This window comes from Doryrhamphus excisus, chromosome 11 (genome assembly GCF_030265055.1).
Source record: "Doryrhamphus excisus isolate RoL2022-K1 chromosome 11, RoL_Dexc_1.0, whole genome shotgun sequence".
Taxonomy (NCBI): domain Eukaryota; kingdom Metazoa; phylum Chordata; class Actinopteri; order Syngnathiformes; family Syngnathidae; genus Doryrhamphus; species Doryrhamphus excisus.
The window spans coordinates 11,324,375-11,343,836 of record NC_080476.1 but is presented as its reverse complement, the minus strand read 5'-3'; the positions used below and the strand labels follow the sequence as shown (position 1 = coordinate 11,343,836).

The following is a 19,462-nucleotide window of genomic DNA, read 5'->3' as shown; positions in this document are numbered from 1 at the left end:
TATATATATAAAGGTCAAGATGCTCCAGGATTGGCCGGCCCAGTCACCAGATATAAGCATTATTGAGCAGTTTTGGCGATAGATGGAGGTTATTCCAGATGATTTTATTTGAGTTTAGTTGAGTAATTTCACAGATATATATATATATCAGATATAGTATAGCGCTCCAAGCTCATGGAAGCCGTAATTCTTCTAAATTTAGAATATATTATATATTTATAATATATAAGCAGTTCTGGGGCTTCTAGTATGTCTTAACTTGACGAGATCAGTCAAGCTACACAATGTGAAACAAAAAAAAAACATTTTGGAGCCATTCCGAACAACTGATTAAATAATCAAGTGTTGGTTATTTGGACGTGTCACGAGCTGTACGGTGGTTTTAATTTGGTAACAGGTAGCCGTGCTTCCGGTTGGTTTGAGTGGAACTTGATGCGGTTGTGTTGAACTGTTAGGTTGTGTCAATAAGTTAAAAAGGTGGACGACACCAATAATGAGAGGCCCTCGCAGTACTTGAAGAGGCAAAAAGGTACGTGGAAACATGAAATGATCCCTCGTGACAGAGAACACTGTCTTTCATCCGTTTTTCCGTTAAAGCTCGGTGGCGATTTTATCCCCCTCGCAGTTTATCAACATGAAAAATGTTATCGCTGTGCTTCGGAGATGATGCTCCCCCCCATTCGAAATGCCACCGATTTTTCCTTTGCCTGCCAACGTGATATTATTCGCATCCGTGTTTTTTTATGCAACATTGTTCTCATCTATTCTCGCCACTGTTGGAAACTACCGTATAAAATTGCACATCAACTGTTTTCTCGGTGACATGGTAGAACTTGCCCTTCCTTTTCGATGGCTGTCCGCATTATACATCAAATCTGCAATATATGCCAACCAGCAGTTGATAAACTATATACATCACAGTTGGTCTGTTGAGTTTTGTTTGCTGCTTTTGAAGAATTCCGTGTTATCATCCTATCGTCCAAACAGTTAGCAGGCTGTAGCGTTAGCAAGCTAACTAGCTACTTTATTCCTAGTAACACGGTAATAACAAATATCACCCATTGACGTTTATACCTTTACATAACACTCCCACTTTAATTCATTAATGTCGATGTTTTTTTTTACGCGGAGATGAATACATTTCGACGACATTGTCATGGGAGAGTTTGACGGCATAAAATACTACTTTACTGTACTTGTGTTTTCTCCTCGAAAACCAAAGCAAGATGGACTCTCATTCAGCTTGTCAGTCTGCCGGAGCAAGCAAGCAAACATGTTAGGTGATTATCTTGGACAGCACTGGATGTGCAAATACGTCGCATAGGCGCCCGCTAAAGTCACAAATCCCGTGATGCTACCGAACGAGGAGCTCCCTTACAGACGATAACAGTGTTACCTGAGAGCTCAGCTAAATCTCTTCAGGGAAAACAGGCAGTTAAAATGTACCTGCTTGGGAATACAGTTGGGCCTAGACGTTTTGTTTTGGTCAGATGACTTCACTATTGAAGTCAAGTATTGTCAGATAAGATAAAAATGTCCCTCAAATGTGTGAGCCAATGCCATCTTTGACTATTCATTGTAATGCCATCTATTCTGCTGTCTTTCAAAGATGACCATGTCATACCTGATTGAAAGCAGTATCTGTTTATTGCTATCATTCTTGCATGACGGGATTATCATCATCACGAATGCAGTGCGATTTCATGACTTAATTACCTCAGGAAGTACCTTTGGGACAAACACATATGTTCTGAAATCACTATTTCATCAACAAAAGAGGTCATTACGAATAATTCATAAGGTTGGGTATCTTGATCACAGGAATCCATTATTTCTCAATTCAAAAATTCTAAAAATACACGAGTATTTTGCAATACACTACCTGTTAATATCCAAAATACATTTTCACATAGAGATACGCCGTATGATTTACGAGGTTTTGGGAATTTGATTATTCCAAAGATAAATTCCACCAGGTGATGTTTCTCTTTATCAGTTTGTGGGGTTAAGCTGTGGAATAGCTTGGGACTTGAACTGAAGCAGCAATGTCAAGACATTCGCCGATTCCAATGTCTATTCAAAAAAAAAGCTGCTTTTGGTTTCCATTTAATTACCCTATAGATATTAGGGTGGGGGGCGGCACCGTGGTCGAGTGGTTAGCGCACAGACCTCACTGCTAGGAGGGTTCAATTCCACCCTCGGCCATCTCTGTGTGGAGTTTGCATGTTCTCCCCGTGCATGTGTGGGTTTTCTCCGGGTACTCTGGTTTCCTCCCACATTCCAAAAACATGCTAGGTTAATTGCCGACTCCAAATTGTCCATAGGTATAAATGTGAGTGTGAATGGTTGTTTGTCTATATGTGCCCTGTGATTGGCTGGCGACCAGTCCAGGGTGTACCCCGCCTCTTGCCTGAAGACAGCTGGGATAGGCTCCAGCACCCCCGCGACCCTCGTGAGGAAAAGCGGTAGAAAATGAATGAATGAATATTGGGGTGGGATTTAATAAGTTTTACTCCTTCCCACTCCATTTCGAGCTTTCAATGGGTTATATATTATTTCTTCTTGCTCAAGACTGTCGTGGTCTTGATTGTGCTGATTGTGTGTATCTTGTTGTATGTTTGTGACAGTGCATTTCATTTTTTATTTTTTTAATTTTGTTGTTTTGTTTTGGGTTTTTTTGCTCAAAATAAAATAACAAACAAACAAACCTCAGAAGATTCCATCAATTTAGTTGTGAATTATTTGTTTTCACATTGTAGACGTGTCATAAGACCAGGCAGGGGTCGAGGTGATCGGTTTGTTTTTGTTGTTGGATGAGTGACTGGGTTGAATATCATGTATCAAACTGCGAGGATGTCAAATGAAATCAAAGTGTTATTGGCATTGTGCCTATCTTGGAGAAGCAGCCAACAGCATTAGAATACATTTAATTATCCTGTGCAACACGATGATCCTGATGCCCCTTAAATTGCCTGACCGATGTCAACAAATGCGGTTGTAGGCATAGCTGAAATCAAAAGCGAAACTAACCATGCCTGGCACATTTACTTAGCGACGCAGTGGCGTTTCCTTGCTAGTTAGAGGCAGACTAAGCGAGAAGAGTCGCCATACCCTGTTGGCTGCAGTGAAGTGTGGAATGCATTTTGCTCTAAGGTATACACGTGGTTCTCGGGTTGCATACGAGTTCTGTTCCTACACGGTGATGATGCAAGTTATGTATAAGTAAAATAAGTAAAAGAGAAAGAACAAATACAACAATACACTTAGTTATTACGGTCGCTTTCATAGGGGCAGATGCTTTAACATGCTGAATGATAACAATCCTCATCCATACTCATGGCTGTCATTGGCGGACATTGAATACGAGAGCTAGGAGTGACAAAACTGTTGAGTTCAGTGCTGGTTATTGCTTGCTCAATTAAAAGAGCCGCCGCTGTCTTTTAAGCAAGGTGAAGTGCCTCTCACCATCTCCCCCGCACACAAAACTTTAATGTCAAGTAGGGGGTCGCGTCTGCTCACTTAAGGAAGCGAGGAAGTATTCAAAGCGTGCGTGTCTACAAACATAGAGAGCTGGCTCTCAAACCCAACTAACGGAACGTGCCAATGTGGTTGGGTCATGTATGATGTGGCGTAGGTTATAGACCCTCTTTGTTTTTTTTAGTTTAACACCGCATTCATCCACACAAGACTCCTACTATTTAGCCTATCGATAACTTTAAGATGGCAGCTCAGTGCTCACATGTCAGTTCCGCCATGAATGGACACAGGAAAAGTAGTATATTCAGTTCTGATAGTAGCTTAAAACAAACTAAAAAAAAAAAAAAATCAGGCGATGATTTTTTTTTTTTTTTTTTTTTTTTGCATGTTGGCATCAACCTGGTACCAGAGTGTCAGTTCCTGTGTCAACCCTACTGTGCCTGTTTTAATGCCGTGTAATGAAGCAGTAGCTCTATGCTGCTCTTTATCCAATTTAAAAAAATGTGACAATGAGTGCTGTTAAATATATCGCATTAATGACGGTAACTCATTTATTTCATTAATTACGTAACATTTTTTTGTGTAATTAACGCATGTGCACCCGAGCACAGACTGCAGACGGTAGATGCATTCAGTGACACTCCGAACATCACTCCGAACATCACTTTGTTAATAACAGTCACCCCGGACTCGGTCCTGCGGTCCTGATCCAATTCGTCTTGTTGCAAAGTGCCACTCACAGTAACCACACTCTAGTAGCCCCGCCTCCACAAAGAGGCCGAGGCCGAGGCCTCACTCTCTCCATTCATTCCACTACAGAACCAATGAGCACAGACAGATGCAGAGTGAAGCCTCTTGTCACCCAGCCTGTGTGGCAAAGAGAGATGAGCAGATGAAACACACACGCATACATGCACATGTTAATTTATTAATGGCGTCATAATTATTGACCTCTTTTATTATCAATTACCATGACAGGCGTAGTTAATCTGTCTCATTTTTGGCTTCCTGGAAGGGATTAATTGGATTTCAATTATTTTGATTTGGTTACAGTCGGCTCTTCCGGAAGAAATTAATGATGCTAACCGAGGTTCCACTGTATTTCTTTGTAAGTGTGCCCTGCATTTAGCCTGTTGTAGTCCAACTCCTGATTGAATGGTTAATTTATGTTATTTACATGTATGGTCTTAATGTGTATAAATATGTTGTCATTAGGTGTGGGAAATACAATGAAGGGTGAAGGAAGGCATAAGGAGCCACCTGTTGTACGGGAGGTCACTGGAAAGCGGCCGAAACGTAAATGCCTGCAGTGGCATCCACTGCTCTCTAAAAAGGCACTGGATTTCTCTGAGGAGGAGGAGGAGGAAGAAGAAGACGAAGAGGAGCTGAAGAAGGTGTTTTTTTTTCTCCCCTTCAACCTTTATCACGTGAATGGAGTGCAAAGCACATTGTAGTTCAGATTGTATGAATTTACTGTATTTCCAGCAGCCGCTGCTGTGTGACCAGGAACTGGTGTCTCCAGCCCAGTGCGGAGGCACACCAGAGGAAGAGGAAGAGGACTCAAATGAGCAGCGGGCTCGCAGGCCAATGAATGCCTTTCTTCTTTTCTGTAAACGCCATCGCTCCCTGGTGCGACACGAACATCCTCGGTTGGACAATCGTGGGGCCACCAAGATCCTGGCTGACTGGTGGGCCGTGTTGGAACCCACGGAGAAGCAGAAATACACTGACATGGCCAAGGAGGTAGGCCAACTGGTTGTTTTTCACATGCATGCAGTATGACTGAATGTACTGTGGATCAACACACATTCCCCATTTTCCAGGACTCCATAAATTCACATAATTTTTTGTCTGAAAATGGGATGTACTATTCATTCATTCATACATTTTCTACCGCTTATCCTCACAAGGGGTGCTGGAGCCTATCCCGGCTGTCTTCAGGCGAGAGGCCCGGTACACCCTGGACTAGTGGCCAGCCAATCACAGGGCACATATAGACAAACAACCATTCACACTCAAATTCATACCTATGGACAATATGGAGTCGCCAATTAACCAGTGGCTAATAGTCTAAAAATAAAGAAATAATTTCAAGAAATGCTGCAAGTGTTTGACAGACAGTATGAATGGCCTGCAAGAAAATACATGTCACAAACGGCAATTCCACAACTTCACAGAGTGAACGATGAATATTTCCTTTACTATATCATGATTCGGTATCATAATTTTTTTGACTATTAATATTAATATATTTTGTGGCCTTATTCAACCACAAAACAGTAATTCATTTATTCATTTTCTACCGCTTATCCTCACGAGGGTGCTGGAGCCTATCCCAGTTGTCTTCGGGCGAGAGGCGGGGTACACCCTGAACTGGTGGCCAGCCAATCACAGGGCACATATAGACAAACAACCATTCACACTCACATTCATACCTACATGTTTTTGGAATGAACATGCAAACACCACACGAGGGTGGGATTTAACTCGGGTCTCCTAGCTGTGAGGTCTGCGCGCTAACCACTACACCGCTGTGCAGCCCCCGGGATGTATTATACACTACAATATACAATTTACAACAACATACAATTTTTTTTAATGCAGAAAGACTATATAGCAATTTTTTTTTGTCCCTTCATATTTAACCTTATCCAGAATTTTTGTCATTTCAGTACAAAGAGGCCTTCATGAAGGCAAACCCGGGCTATAAATGGTGTCCTACCACCAGCAAACCGGTTAAGAGTCCTTCATGTCAAACAGTTTGTAATCCTCGCAAAAAAGTGTGGTCCTGCGCTTCAAACGCATCCAAGGACTCGCCTGCTGCCAAAAACATACCCAAAACTGATGTCCCACAACTGAACTTTGCTATGGCTGGTACGTATGAAGAGTTCTTTTTTCCTGTTGTGTTGGAGTGTGTGTGTGTGTTGAACATGGCATGTTTTGCTACCTCTGTGTGTCATGATTAGATCCTACAAAGATGGGAGGCCTCAGCATGCTGCTGTTAGCCGGCGAACACGCCCTTTCAAACAGAGAGGTAAGCACCTTCGACTCAATCCTTTTTATACACGTTTGTCATTTTAGAAAGCAATGTTTTTTAATTATTCCAAAAAGTATTGCTTAAATACATGCTTAGCAGCCATTTTGAGTCAACAAAATGCCAAACAATTCAATATTGCATGAAGATTGTTTTTTTTTTCATAAACATCTCACTAATAAAATCTTGGCTAGCATCAATAATTCGTTCCAGAAGTCAGAAACAGATGACTAAATAAATGTTTCCCATAAGAAATAATGTGAATCCAATTAACGTGTTTTTATAGTTTTACAATTATAGTTCTACATGCGCCCTGTGATTGGCTGGCGACCAGTCCAGGGTGTACCCCGCCTCTCGCCCAAAGACAGCTGGGATAGGCTCCAGCATCCCCCGCGACCCTTGTGAGGAAAAAGCGGTAGAAAATGAATGAGTTCTACATGCAGAAATCAATTCAAAATGCATAGAAATGAATACAAACAATGAAAGCCTTTCCAAAACCGTCTGTTTTAATTTATTCCACCCACAGCCCGCCTCCGGGCACGCCCACTCAACTGTGATTGGTCACACTCCGTGCTAACACGGTGAAATCTTCACAGCGCAGCAGAGCGGGAAATAGGGCGGGTCTACGGCTTGTATTCGGGAACACCCGTATAAGGAAATACGGCTCACTGTGACATCACAGGGAGCTGTTTTATTTTTATTTTTATTTTTATTTTTATTTTTATTTTTATTTTTATTTTTATTTTTATTTTTATTTTTATTTTTATTTTTATTTTTATTTTTATTTTTATTTTTATTTTTATTTTTATTTTTATTTTTATTTTTATTTTTTGGGGTGTGGACGAGCATTCAGAGCCATCCCAGACTTCTTTCAGGGCCCACTTCCAAATTTGCAAACCTCATTATCTGACACTTTGACATTGTTTAATACGATAATACAACATTCTAACAACATTTATAGGTCAGAAAAGTGGAAAGAGTATAATATATCATTTTTGTCTTGGCAGTCATCTGTACCTGCGACGTCTGACAGAAAAGCATGCGGACAGTCGGCTCTCTTTCAGCTTGCAGAGGTGAGTTTGTTAACTTGGCATGTATGTCTTCATTCTCCTAATGGGGACATGCAGTATCAAATTCAGGTAAAGCTTTTTTTCTGGTGTTTTTCTGGTCGTTATTTGCTTTGTATTCAGTCATCAAGCATATGCAGGTGATCATCGGTTTTTATTCACAGTATGACGTTCCGTTGGCGCAGTGTAATAATACGTAGGCGGGTTAATTGCTTGGCAGCAAATAAAAGAAAGTGAAAATGAAGAGTGGATATACATGCACATGTATATGAAGTTGAAATTATGACTGAAAGATATATAAAAAAATACACCTAAATTGCTAACAGATCATATTTTTTTTTCTGTTCAGATGTGTTTAGCATCCGAAGCTGGCAAGATGGAAGCAGTGACTTCTCAGCCAGGAAACGGATCATCCACCGCTTCTTTCCAACAAACAAAGGAAAAGCTTTCGATAAAAGAGGAGAATTTGGACACTGCTGGTTGCCGCGTCTCCTCTAACATGATATCACCTTCCCCCTCTGCTACTTTGACTAAGAACATTTCCTCCGAACTTAGCCAAAGTCAATGTGTCAAAAAGAAGAACACGAAAGACAAGACGAAAGACGAGGTTGAATTCAATGACAGTCACGAAACTCTATGTTCCGCCAAAAAAGTTCTCAAAAAGCATAGCGATGCAGAGTTAAATGTGGATAATGTCGCTTGTGAAACTGAAACAGTGGCTCAAGGTCTGTGGAGGGATTTGGAGGATCCCAGGTCAAAAATCCAGAATGTCTCTGGTGGGTCTTGCTCGCCTAAGAAGAAGAATAAGCCCAAAATTAAGACTGTCAAAGACCGAGAGGAGATGGATGACGAGAGTATTTACAGTCCTAAGACAGAAACCGAAGAAACAAGTATAGGAAGCACACAAGTTCAGCGCAGCACGGAGAAATGCCAAGACGTCCCCTCCGGTGCGTCGCCTTTGAGGCTCAAAGAAGACAACGACAGGAGCGAGAGGCCCGTTGAAGCAGAGTCCATCCCAGAGATCCGCGGTGCAAGGAAATCTGAGAGGACCTGTAAAGGTGCCTTGTACAAGACCCTTGTTTCTGAAGGAATGCTGACCTCGCTGAGGGCCAATCTCGACCGTGGTATTTATCTTTTGACAAATATATATATCCGATGTGTTCACAATTTCGACTTCAACAATATCAATGACAACGTTGCGTTATGTCTAGGTAAAAGAGGTGCATTTCGTGCTTCTGAACACGAAGCAAACTGGGGCGATGATAGCTGGACAGTTCCCCAAATGGCACCTAACAACACCAAGAGACTGAAAAAGGCAAAGTCCAAAGATGACTCTTCACAGGGGTGAGTCCTATGGTCCCATTCATCTAATTATGGTACAGTGTTGTTTTCATTCATTCATTCATTTTTTACTGCTTATCCTCACGAGGCTCGCGGGGGGGGGGGTGCTGAACCTTCCCCACCCTTATCTAATACTCGCGTGAAGAAATAAAAATGTATCCTGAAACCAGTTGACAGATAAGCCTAATCCATCTTAAATGCAAAAAAATAAAATAAAACATTTGCAGAGTATATCATAAACACACTACATATTATGAAAAAATACCTATGGTGCTAGTTAATTTTACTTGGTAAAATCAAGATTTTTATATCTACAAATAAACAGAATCTGTGACTGAAAATACATACTTTCAGAATAAAATCCTTCATACAACCATGAAAAAGTGAAATGTAATATTCATTCATTTTCTACCGCTTTTCCTCACAAGGGTCACGGGGGTTGCTGGAGCCTATCCCAGCTGTCTTCGGGCGTGAGGCGGGGTACACCCTGGACTGGTGGCCAGCCAATCACAGGGCACATATAGACAAACAACCATTCACACTCACATTCATACCTATGGACAATTTGGTCGCCGATTAATCCAGCATGTTTTTGGAATGTGGGAGGAAACCGGAGTACCCGTAGAAAACCCACGCATGCACGGGGAGAACATGCAAACTCCACACAGAGATGGCCGAGGGTGGAATTGAACTCGGGTCTCCTAGCTCTGAGGCCCATGTGCTAACCACTTGACCGCCGTGCAACACAGTGTTGTTTTAATATATATATAATTCATGTCACAGTATTCAGAGGTCAATCCCACCTTCTGCCACCTCTGTGTGGAGTTTGCATGTTCTCCCCTATATGTGCCCTGTGATTGGCTGGGCTGGCGATCAGTCCAGGGTGTATCCCGCCTCTCGGCCGAAGACAGCAGGGATAGGCTCCAGGCACCAATCATCAGCTATGACCATGAAAACTTGTAGCAAATCACAGGAAGTGATACATACATAGTATATTCACAGGTATGTTATATGGTCGTTAATGTCAACTCTGATCTCACCTCATCAGACAACTTGAAGAAGAATTTGAAAAGAAATTCAACAGCCTCCCGCAGTATGATCCAAATATATTTGATAAGAAGGGGTCTGTTGTCACAAAGAGGAAGAAGATGGATTGCTCCTCTGTCCAGGAGGAAACTTCCTGTTCAAAAACAGGCAAAGGTGAGGAAATATAATGAAGATTTTCTCCAGTCAGTGTCTTCTCCCAACTCATGTGTGACTGGATTTCTAAATGCATGTTCTCCACTCTTGTGTTGTTCAGGAGCAGTTTATTCATTTGTTCTCAAAAGACATTTTGTGGACTCCATAACATAGCATTTTCCATGTTCTTTTTTTTTGTTTGTTTTTGCTTTGTTGTTCTGTATTAGGACCATCACAGAAAAAGACTTCATTCCACAAGATTGTTAGGAAGCACAAACACTCAAAGAAGAAAGCAGGTGCGGTAGAAAAAAAATGTCATCTAGAATGTTAATATTCATAATATAAAACATCATCAATCATTTTGTTGCATACTTTCAAATGTTTACCGAACACAAACACTATCGATATAATAACAAACGATCAATACTGCCTTTGCTCCTTGTTAAGAGAATTGAACCACAGTTCATCAATATGGATTACTGTATTTGTGCAGCCGTCAAGTGGAAGGTTCTAATGAGGCTCTTTTTAACAGCAGTGGGACAGAAGGATTCCACCATATCGACTTGCGCTTCAAAAGACAAATCATGTGCCCCCAATGCCATAATGTGCCCAGACGTGCAGGGCACCACCTGTGTGGACATGCTGGTCGGTAGCCAGAAGAGGAAGGCAAGGAAGACAAAGATCACTCACTTGCTGCGTATGACGAACGGCAGTGTATCTCAGCCTGAGGGTTAGTGTGTTTAAGTGTCATTTTTCATCATCTCGCCTGCATTACAATAAAGAAATTGTTGATCGACCACATTACGTCCTGGTAGACAATACAAAATGATCTTATTATTGCAAATCATAACCCATTTTTTTCGCCAGACAGAAAAACCAATACCAATATGTTCCGATATAATTTTTACAGCAATTATTGGACATGTCCTTGAAAGACTGTCTCAAAGCTCATTTTAGCACAAAGTTTGCTGGATATTATTTTTTGTTTTTGTTTTCCAGATGACAAAATGATGGATCTAAACCAGGTGCAGGAGAAGAAGCCATTACCCCAACTGACTGTATGCCATGAACAAGGATACTACAGTGATTCCAGACCAGTGGAGATGGGCACTGGAACTCAGGAGCTACCTGCTTTCTTCAGTCTAGCTGCACTTGCTGAAGTAGCGGCCATGGAAAATGTTCACAGGTAGGAAGTCATAGCATAGCATAATATTATTGTATTTCAATAATTGATGGTTAATGTATTTCAACTAAGGATCGACCGATATGTTTTTTTTGGGGCCGATGCCGATACCGATTTTTTTCCATCACCCTCACCCGATGGCCGATTTTGCTTGGGCCGATATTTGTGGCCGATACTGCTTTTGATCCCTCAATTTGCATGAAAAAATGACCATGATAACAAATATTCCAGGTCTCATGTTTAAACAAATATTTATTGAAATGTAAACACTGAACACAGTAGGATTCAGCTTTCTTAAACACACATTTAAATGCATTATCAACTTTAAAAGGAATAAATATTCAACCATGTGCAAAACATTTCTGTCGTAGTTTAAATTTATCTAGCATCGATGTGATGACTGCTCCTCTATTACTTACGCGCCCTTGATGTGATTCAACAGTGGGGGCGGGGTACCGCTACTACGTGTGTTGCGGGGTCCTCTGCCGCCGGGACACCCGGCGGATGCCTGACTGTAAATCATGCGATGGAAAAATACATCGGCGAACCTACACGCGTATCGGCCAATACCGATACAAGGAAAAAACGCAAATACCGGCCCGATATATCGGCCGGCTGATGTATCGGTCGATCCTTAATTTCAACCCTGTATATGACTTTTATCATATTTTCTGGACAATAAGTCACTTTAAAAAAGTGTCATAAAAGGGAAAAAAAAACATACAGTATATAAGTCGCACTGGACTATGAGTCGTTTTTTCCCAGCATTTATGATCAAGTTATCATCAGAGCGAGCTTTTTTTTTTAGGAATATCTTGGTGTGGGGCGGCACGGCGGTCTAGTGTTTAGCGTGCAGACCTTGCGCGCAGTTCAATCCCACCCTCGGTCATCTCTGTGTGGAGTTTGCATGTTCTCCAGGTACTCCGGTTTCCTCTCACATTCCAAAAACATGCTAGGTTAATTGGCGACTCCAAATTGTCCATAGGTATGAATGTGAGTGTGATTGGCTGGCGACCAGTACAGGGTGTGTACCCCCCGCCTCTCGCACCAAGACAGCTGGGATAGGCTCCAGCACCACCGCGCGACCCTCGTGAAGATAAGCGGTAGAAAATAAATAAATGAATGAATGTCTTGGTGTGCCGTTTTTAAAAACATTAAATTAACAAGAAAGGAAGATGAAGCAGAGTGAAGAGACGACACTAGCTAAAACTGCAGATAAAGACATCAACCATTGCAGCATCATCCATCCATCTTTTTCTATGCCACTTGTCCTCCAATTAAATGCTTTGCTCAGATTAAATACATTGCGGAAAATGTACAAATATATATATTTTTATTTTAAGCTCACATTGGGACCAGGGTTCAATTCCACCCTCGGCCATCTCTGTGTGGAGTTTGCATGTTCTCCCCGTGCATGCGTGGGTTTTCTCCGGGTACTCCGGTTTCCTCCCACATTCCAAAAACATGCTAGGTTAATTGGCGACTCCAAATTGTCCATAGGTATGAATGTGAGTGTGAATGGTTGTTTGTCTATATGTGCCCTGTGATTGGCTGGCGACCGGTCTAGGGTGTACCCCGCCTCTCGCCCGAAGACAGCTGGGATAGGAAAATGAAAGGTAGAAAATGAATGAATGAAGCTCACATTGGCACATGTCTGCATATTTCTTGAGTATACCTTTTGGGTTAAGTTGCTGTGTGATGACTTAAGTGTACTTTGTAAGACACTGTCAGTCAGAATGTTACATTGAGTAATGACCTCCTGTAATTTTTAATTGGTTGACAAGCTCATCGTGAGTGCACTGATATATGCAGTCGCAGGCTGCCACCTATGAAAAAAAAAAGTGTAGTTATAGTCCAGAAAATATGGTAATCAAACATTTGCAAACGTAAATATTCTGCAACATAGCTTCAAGTCAGGTTGTAATTCTAATTTGATGTCCTGTTTCAGAGGCCAGAAGGGCTTAGCTGAGAGTCAGAAGAGAGAGCTATCCCAAGCTCCTGTCCTCATCTTTTGCGCTGATCAGTGAAACTTTGCTGCTGTCGAGGAAAAGCTACGTGGACCATGGCAGCATTTTGTTTTTTTTGTTTGTTTGTTTGTTTGTGTGTGGCAAGCTCGCTTTACAGGAATTCAGTACGTGAATTCCGTTGAGATCTGGTTCCTTGGTGGAGGAAAGTGACCCTGTCGGTTTTTTTTTTTCTTCCCCAACCTTGTTCCGCTCTTTGTGGTCCCTGAAAGCCTTTGGAAAGAGGTAGAATGCTTTTCCTCTTCCCCCTTTAGATACTGTAACTGGGTCTGCCGAAGAGCCGCGCTGTACTGTATGTTGGTTACATGAAGAGATTATTGTCAGGGTTTTACTTTTACAGTGGCCTTTTATGAGGGTCAAAGGTTGCTTTTTAAACGTAATGCAAGTTTTAAAAAAAAAAAAAAAAACAGAAAAGGCCAAGGTTTTCGGAACCTCTTTACCTCACGCAAAACCTTTGATAGAATGAGATGTCCCATCAAATGCTACTGTTCTAGGCTTTAACTCTAAATCCTGTTACTTTAGTTTTGGCTGTAGTACACTAATATGATGTACTTTAAATATGAAGGAGACTAATGTATGGCATGTACATACTGTAAAACAGTATGCCGTCACTATAAAGAATTGACTTTTTTAAATGAATACACCTGCACGTATTGTGTGCATTTGAAGTAGAGTTATTTATGGTGGAAGGTTTTGGGCTCCTCCTGTTCCCCTTATCCCGTCAACATAGCCTACTTACAGTAGAGACAGTAGGCCAGTACCTGAATGACCTGCTTGTGAGGCAAAAAGTGATATTATAGCTTTAAAGCTCATATTCACTATGTTCCCTAGTGTTTTTTTTTTGCAATGCAGGGTTTGTGTAAACATTTTTGAATGGCGGAATGCATATTTTTGTCAATATTTCACATTATTCCACTTTGCGTAGCATTTAGAGAGACAAATCAATAGTGTGTATATTTACAATTAGCGTAATTGTCGGTTGTTTATCATATAAACCTTGCACTAATCTGTCGCTGCAGGTAATCTTGAAAAAAAGGGTTATGAAATCCCTGGTCTAAACCAGACAGTGTTTGTATGCCACATCCTGTCTCAGAATGACTGAATACGTAATACTTGCTTCAACATTATACACCGGTGGATACTTTGTATTGAAATGTTTTATACTTGGTGGAAAAGAAAAAAACATGGACCAGCTGTATCAAAATTCTTTATGTGATAAGTTGTCACTCTCTTATGTTATTGTGTACGCCAAACATCACATTTCATTGAAAAAAAAAAAAAGCTAGTATTGGGCAAGTTATTTTTAAAAAGTAATTTACTTATAGTTACAACTTACTTTCCGATAACAAATTTACAGTAAACCTCGGATATATCGGAAATTCGCTCACAACGGACAAATAAAAAAGAACCAATTTTTCTGTAATGCATTTCCAATAAAAATTCATTGCATATATCGGATTTTTTATAACGGATTTCGCCTATTTCAGACAAAATCTCCAGTCCCGTTCCAATGCATTTCCATTAAATTTCCCTCGCATATATCGGATGGCCGCATCGTGGCGCTCCGATTTGCCAAATCGTGACAGGCCGCTATACGACGTCATTTGCAGCGTTGCCTGCGCGTCCAGGTACATTGGAAACATAGTCAAGGAAGTGCCTTTTTATAACGGATAAAATCCGATTTACGCATATACCGGATATAAATCCGATGTATGCGTAAAACTGACATTTTCCGGTATACGCATATAACGGATTTCGCTCATATCGGACAAAACCAGTGGGAACAATTGAATCCGATACATCCGAGGTTTACTGTACTTAATCACCAGGCAAAGTAGCTAGTTAAAGTTTGATAGCGATAATTCTTGTTGACTAGCTGTTTAGCTTCCTGTGTAGTCGTAGTGGACAACAGCGGCGACATCCAGGCACATATCCGTGCATAGTAATGCACCGCATTTCACTGTCAATAACTGATGGCATTGATAAAACTATACTGGAAATCGGTAACTGCGTTATTTTTATTGATTATGGCCCATATTTATTCCATGCATCCGTCCAGTTTCTATCGCTTATTCCGTTCAGCATCACAGGGATGCTGGAGCCTATACATGGCGGACTACACAGTGGACTGGTAACCAGGACACACATAGAGACAGACAACCATTCACACTCACATTCACACCCTCACTGAGTGGGTACCGAACACACACCCCCTTCCCCCCGTCCCGTCCCTGCACAGAAGTCAGGTGACTCAACCACTACACCTTCTGTACATCCCAGTTTGTAGTTTTTGTTTTGTACTTTCGACTTTTTCTTTTCATTCATCGTGCATCATTCCATGTCTGCGCTGAAATATCGGGCGTATACAGTACATCGAAAAATCACTGAGCTGCAGAATTGTCGTCTTCCCAAGAGTTGTTACAGCCTGAAAGAGCTTTTTCACTCCCTAGCAATACTCCTCACTCACGTACCCGTTTGCTCATTTCTTTAGGCCCGATACGTTGTAATTGAACACATTTTTGATTCAGTCCCATGTAAACGCTTATAACGCTTTTATCGACTGTGTGTATTTGCATTTATAACTACAGTAGTTTATTTGCTTGGAACTAAAGTACTTTTCCTCCGGTCACGTTTACTACTTCATGAAGATTGTCACAAAAGGTCAAGCTTAAAGTTTTAAATGCTTTGTTTTGTATAAAGCTTGAAGTTGCACTTCCCAGAATCTGCCCATAAAATCTCATATACTATGTGTAAGGTTTCAAATAGGTTAATTACTTCATTCGGATATATTGTGTGTTTTAGATACTGTGTACAGAATATATGTGTGTGTGTGTTCTTACAAAGACATTCCAGAATTTTATTGGTTATTTTTGAGAGGAAAACCCCAACAAAACAACCAGAAAACAAAAAATGACCCAAAGGTTATTGTATCTGAGTGAGATAAATATTAGAGAAAACCAAGCGAATTTTAGCCCCGAATCTCTCCAAATCTTGAAGGTTTTGAGGCTGTCGCTTGGCAACTTGAAGTTTCAGCTCCATCCACAGATTTTCAAGTCTTACAAGCCACGCCAAGGGTCTTAATGTTCTTCATTTTAAGCCACTCCTTTGATGCCTTAGCTGTATTTTGGATCAATGTCATGCTTAGAAGATCCATATACGACCCATCGTTTAGTGTTCTGGCTTAGCCCAGGAGCTTCTCATTCAGTATTCTACAGCACTTGGTCCCCTTAATGTTCCACCGATAATAAGTAAATATTTACTTCTATAAAGTGAATTTGTTTTCAAATTGCCAAAGAAAAGGGAATATTAAAATGGTAATTAATTTTGAGAAAGCAATGTTTTTTTTCTAAATATATAAATCTGCAGGCAGGTATCGCTATCGCTCTTTCCATTCGAATGGGAATCCTTCAGTTTTTGATGTAAAAGGGCACCACTGAATGCTTCTTGTAATGTACAGTATTTGCACCTTATACCCAACCCAAATATCAATACGGTGAAGTAAGTATATAATTTTACCTACTCTATAGAAATTGTGCATATAAGTATTATACTTCAAAAAAAAATAGCCATAAACTCTTATAAAGCCTTCTCCTCGCATTTTATATGTAGAAAACAAGTTTATATAAAGTCGGAAATTACTATATTAATGACCTGAGATAACTAAATGACCCTTTTGTGCTAGTACTGTCTTCTTGAATGTAGTCATTTTTACCTGTATTTTTGTAATTCAATCTTGATTGTACTGTGCTATTCTATGAAGGTGTACCGATCGGAGGAGGGTGGTGTAGTTTGACAAGCAACATTTCTTGCAGCCAGATAACTGCAGAGGTTTGAAGTCAGTGGCGGAGGTGTAAAGAGGGGCTCAATCACACTGTGTGTGTGCGTGCATGCGTTGCTTTCATGTTTTTGTTTTTTTTTCCTTTTGCAGTACAAATGAAGTTGGTTCAGGTCGGTTTGTATGGCAGTGACACGTCTGCAATTAGAATACCAATGCTTGAGTGCAACATTATTTATTACTGCTTTTTATAGTTTAGTATGATTATATGATTCTCAATCTAGATATATATATATATCTATATACATTAACAGAGACATGAACAGTCCATTTTATGGTAGATTTATTTTACTTGAGAGTCGTATATCAACAAAAATGCAGATAAAAATTATGAATTAATTTTGTATTTGAGCAATGTAATTGATCCTCGAGCAAAATATACAACACAACTGAACACAAAATGCAGTTTTTAAATGAAAGCTTATTTTTAAGGAAGAAAAAAAAAACCTACACGTCTCTATATGCCCTAAATCCATTAGAAAATCCATAGAAAATCCATTTCTAAAGCTTTGGGACTCTAGCTAACCACAGCCAGAGCCATTATCCACAAATGGCAAAAACATGGAACAGTGGTGAACCTTCCCATGAGTGGCCGGGCCAAACAAAAAGAACCCAAAATCGCAGTTATCCAAGAGGTCGCAAAAGACCCCACAACAACATTCAAAGAACAACAGACCTCACTTGCTTTAGTTAAGGGTAATGTTGACGATAACCACTGCTGGACAAAAAAAAATTAAGGCTCATCTCAATTTTGCCAGAAAACATCTTCATGATCCCCAAGACCTTTGGGAAAATACTATGTGGTAAAACACGGTGGTGGTGGTGTAATAGCCCGGGGCTGTTTTGCTGCAAACAATTCTGCAAAGCTGAGTGGGCCAAAATTCCCTCACAGCACTCTAAGAGACTCATTGCAAGTTATTGGAAATGCTTGATTGCAGTTGTTGCTGCTAAGGGTGGCCCAAGCAGTTATTAGCTTTAGTGGGCAATCACTTTTTTGTACACAGAGCTATGTAGGTTTAGATTTTTTTTTGTTTCTCCGTTAATAATAACTTTCATTTTAAAACTGCATTTTGTGTTCAGTTGTGTTGTCATTCACTAATATTTAAATGATTGTTTGATCTGAAACATTTTAGTGTGACAAAAATGAAAAAAAATAGATAAAACACCACTTTATGTATAATATGCCAACTATTTTTCATTTAAATAAGATAATAAGGGACAGACACTCTTGACTACCTGTGTCGTCATCACATCACTAACCCAAGAAAGAGTGACGGATATTTCCATTTTATAAGTATCGATATTTATAAGATAAGAGGCTTTATTTATCCCACATTGGGGAAATTCTACGGTTGCAGTATAAAATGTATATACAGCATGAACAGGACAAAAGTGAACATGACTTTAGTGAAAATGGAATGAAAGCGTAAAGAAGTAATACAAATAAACGTAGGAATAGTAAATAACACATATTGCGTAACACAATACACATATTCTAGTATTCACAAGTATGTGTTGTAAAGTCTTCTGGCTGTGGGGGAGGTACAGGTTAATGGTAACACTCCTTCCTTGTTTCTTTGTCATTACAGGCCATACCTGTACTGTTGTGTGTTTAAGGTTGCATAAATAAACCTGACCATAAGTAAACAAGACTATTTCATTTTGAAAGTTTTTTTTTTTTTTTCAAATGTAAAATTGGAGAAAACATTTGTAAATTGTACCTGTGACACATAGCATGAATAAAATGTTATGTTCAGTATATAATAGTTGATGTACATGAGGTGGTCTCCAATTGGATGGCTGATGACCGAGTGACCGACTGATCAGTCGGTAACTGTTGATTCAGTCTGACTCCGGTTCTAAAGTTATTCACATGATACGATCTGGGATTTATAACATAATATATGTCAATATGCTCGATAAATGACATCCCATACCACCTCCATATACGGGGCTAAAACCTGAGTGTGTGTTTTTCCTTTTTTGGTGTGATGCCAGATCTGTCTTTCTACTAGTTTTAAAAAAAAAAGTGTTTTATCTACTTGTTATTGTTTATTTTCCTGACTGAACTATTTCTGATGATCAATTGATAATGCAGCCTTGCCTTACTTAACCTTGCTTATCAATGAATCTGGCAACCTTTCTCCCTTTTACCCAAGCTCACAATTCCTACGTCATAACACTGTTTGCTGATGCATTTGTTCCTTTTAACACTTTCTGCTGACACAACTATTACTTGTTTAACACTTATTAAAATGACATCTGTTGTATGTGCGTGAGGATTTTTTTTATTTTTGGAATATTTCATTGAACAGTAACACA

At 40.1% G+C, this 19,462-nt stretch overlaps 1 protein-coding gene across 4 annotated transcripts; it reads left to right on the top strand.

Moving 5' to 3' along the window:
* Positions 1–381: 381 nt before the first annotated feature.
* LOC131138547 (HMG box transcription factor BBX) lies at positions 382–19,411 on the top strand. Of its 4 annotated transcripts, none has more exons than XM_058087541.1 (13): positions 382–529; positions 4,693–4,871; positions 4,966–5,220; positions 6,150–6,351; positions 6,444–6,511; positions 7,519–7,584; positions 7,928–8,702; positions 8,790–8,922; positions 9,968–10,119; positions 10,326–10,394; positions 10,631–10,828; positions 11,098–11,284; positions 13,230–19,411. In XM_058087541.1, the coding sequence occupies exons 2-13, from the start codon at positions 4,707–4,709 to the stop codon at positions 13,306–13,308; spliced, it is 2,349 nt and encodes a 782-aa protein (XP_057943524.1). In that variant the 5' UTR covers positions 382–529; positions 4,693–4,706; the 3' UTR covers positions 13,309–19,411. The 4 variants fall into 4 exon arrangements, with proteins under 4 accessions (XP_057943524.1, XP_057943525.1, XP_057943523.1 ...); XM_058087542.1 differs by having other exon boundaries at positions 4,963–5,220; positions 10,634–10,828; positions 13,230–19,410; XM_058087540.1 differs by having other exon boundaries at positions 4,963–5,220; positions 13,230–19,410.
* Positions 19,412–19,462: the final 51 nt, after the last annotated feature.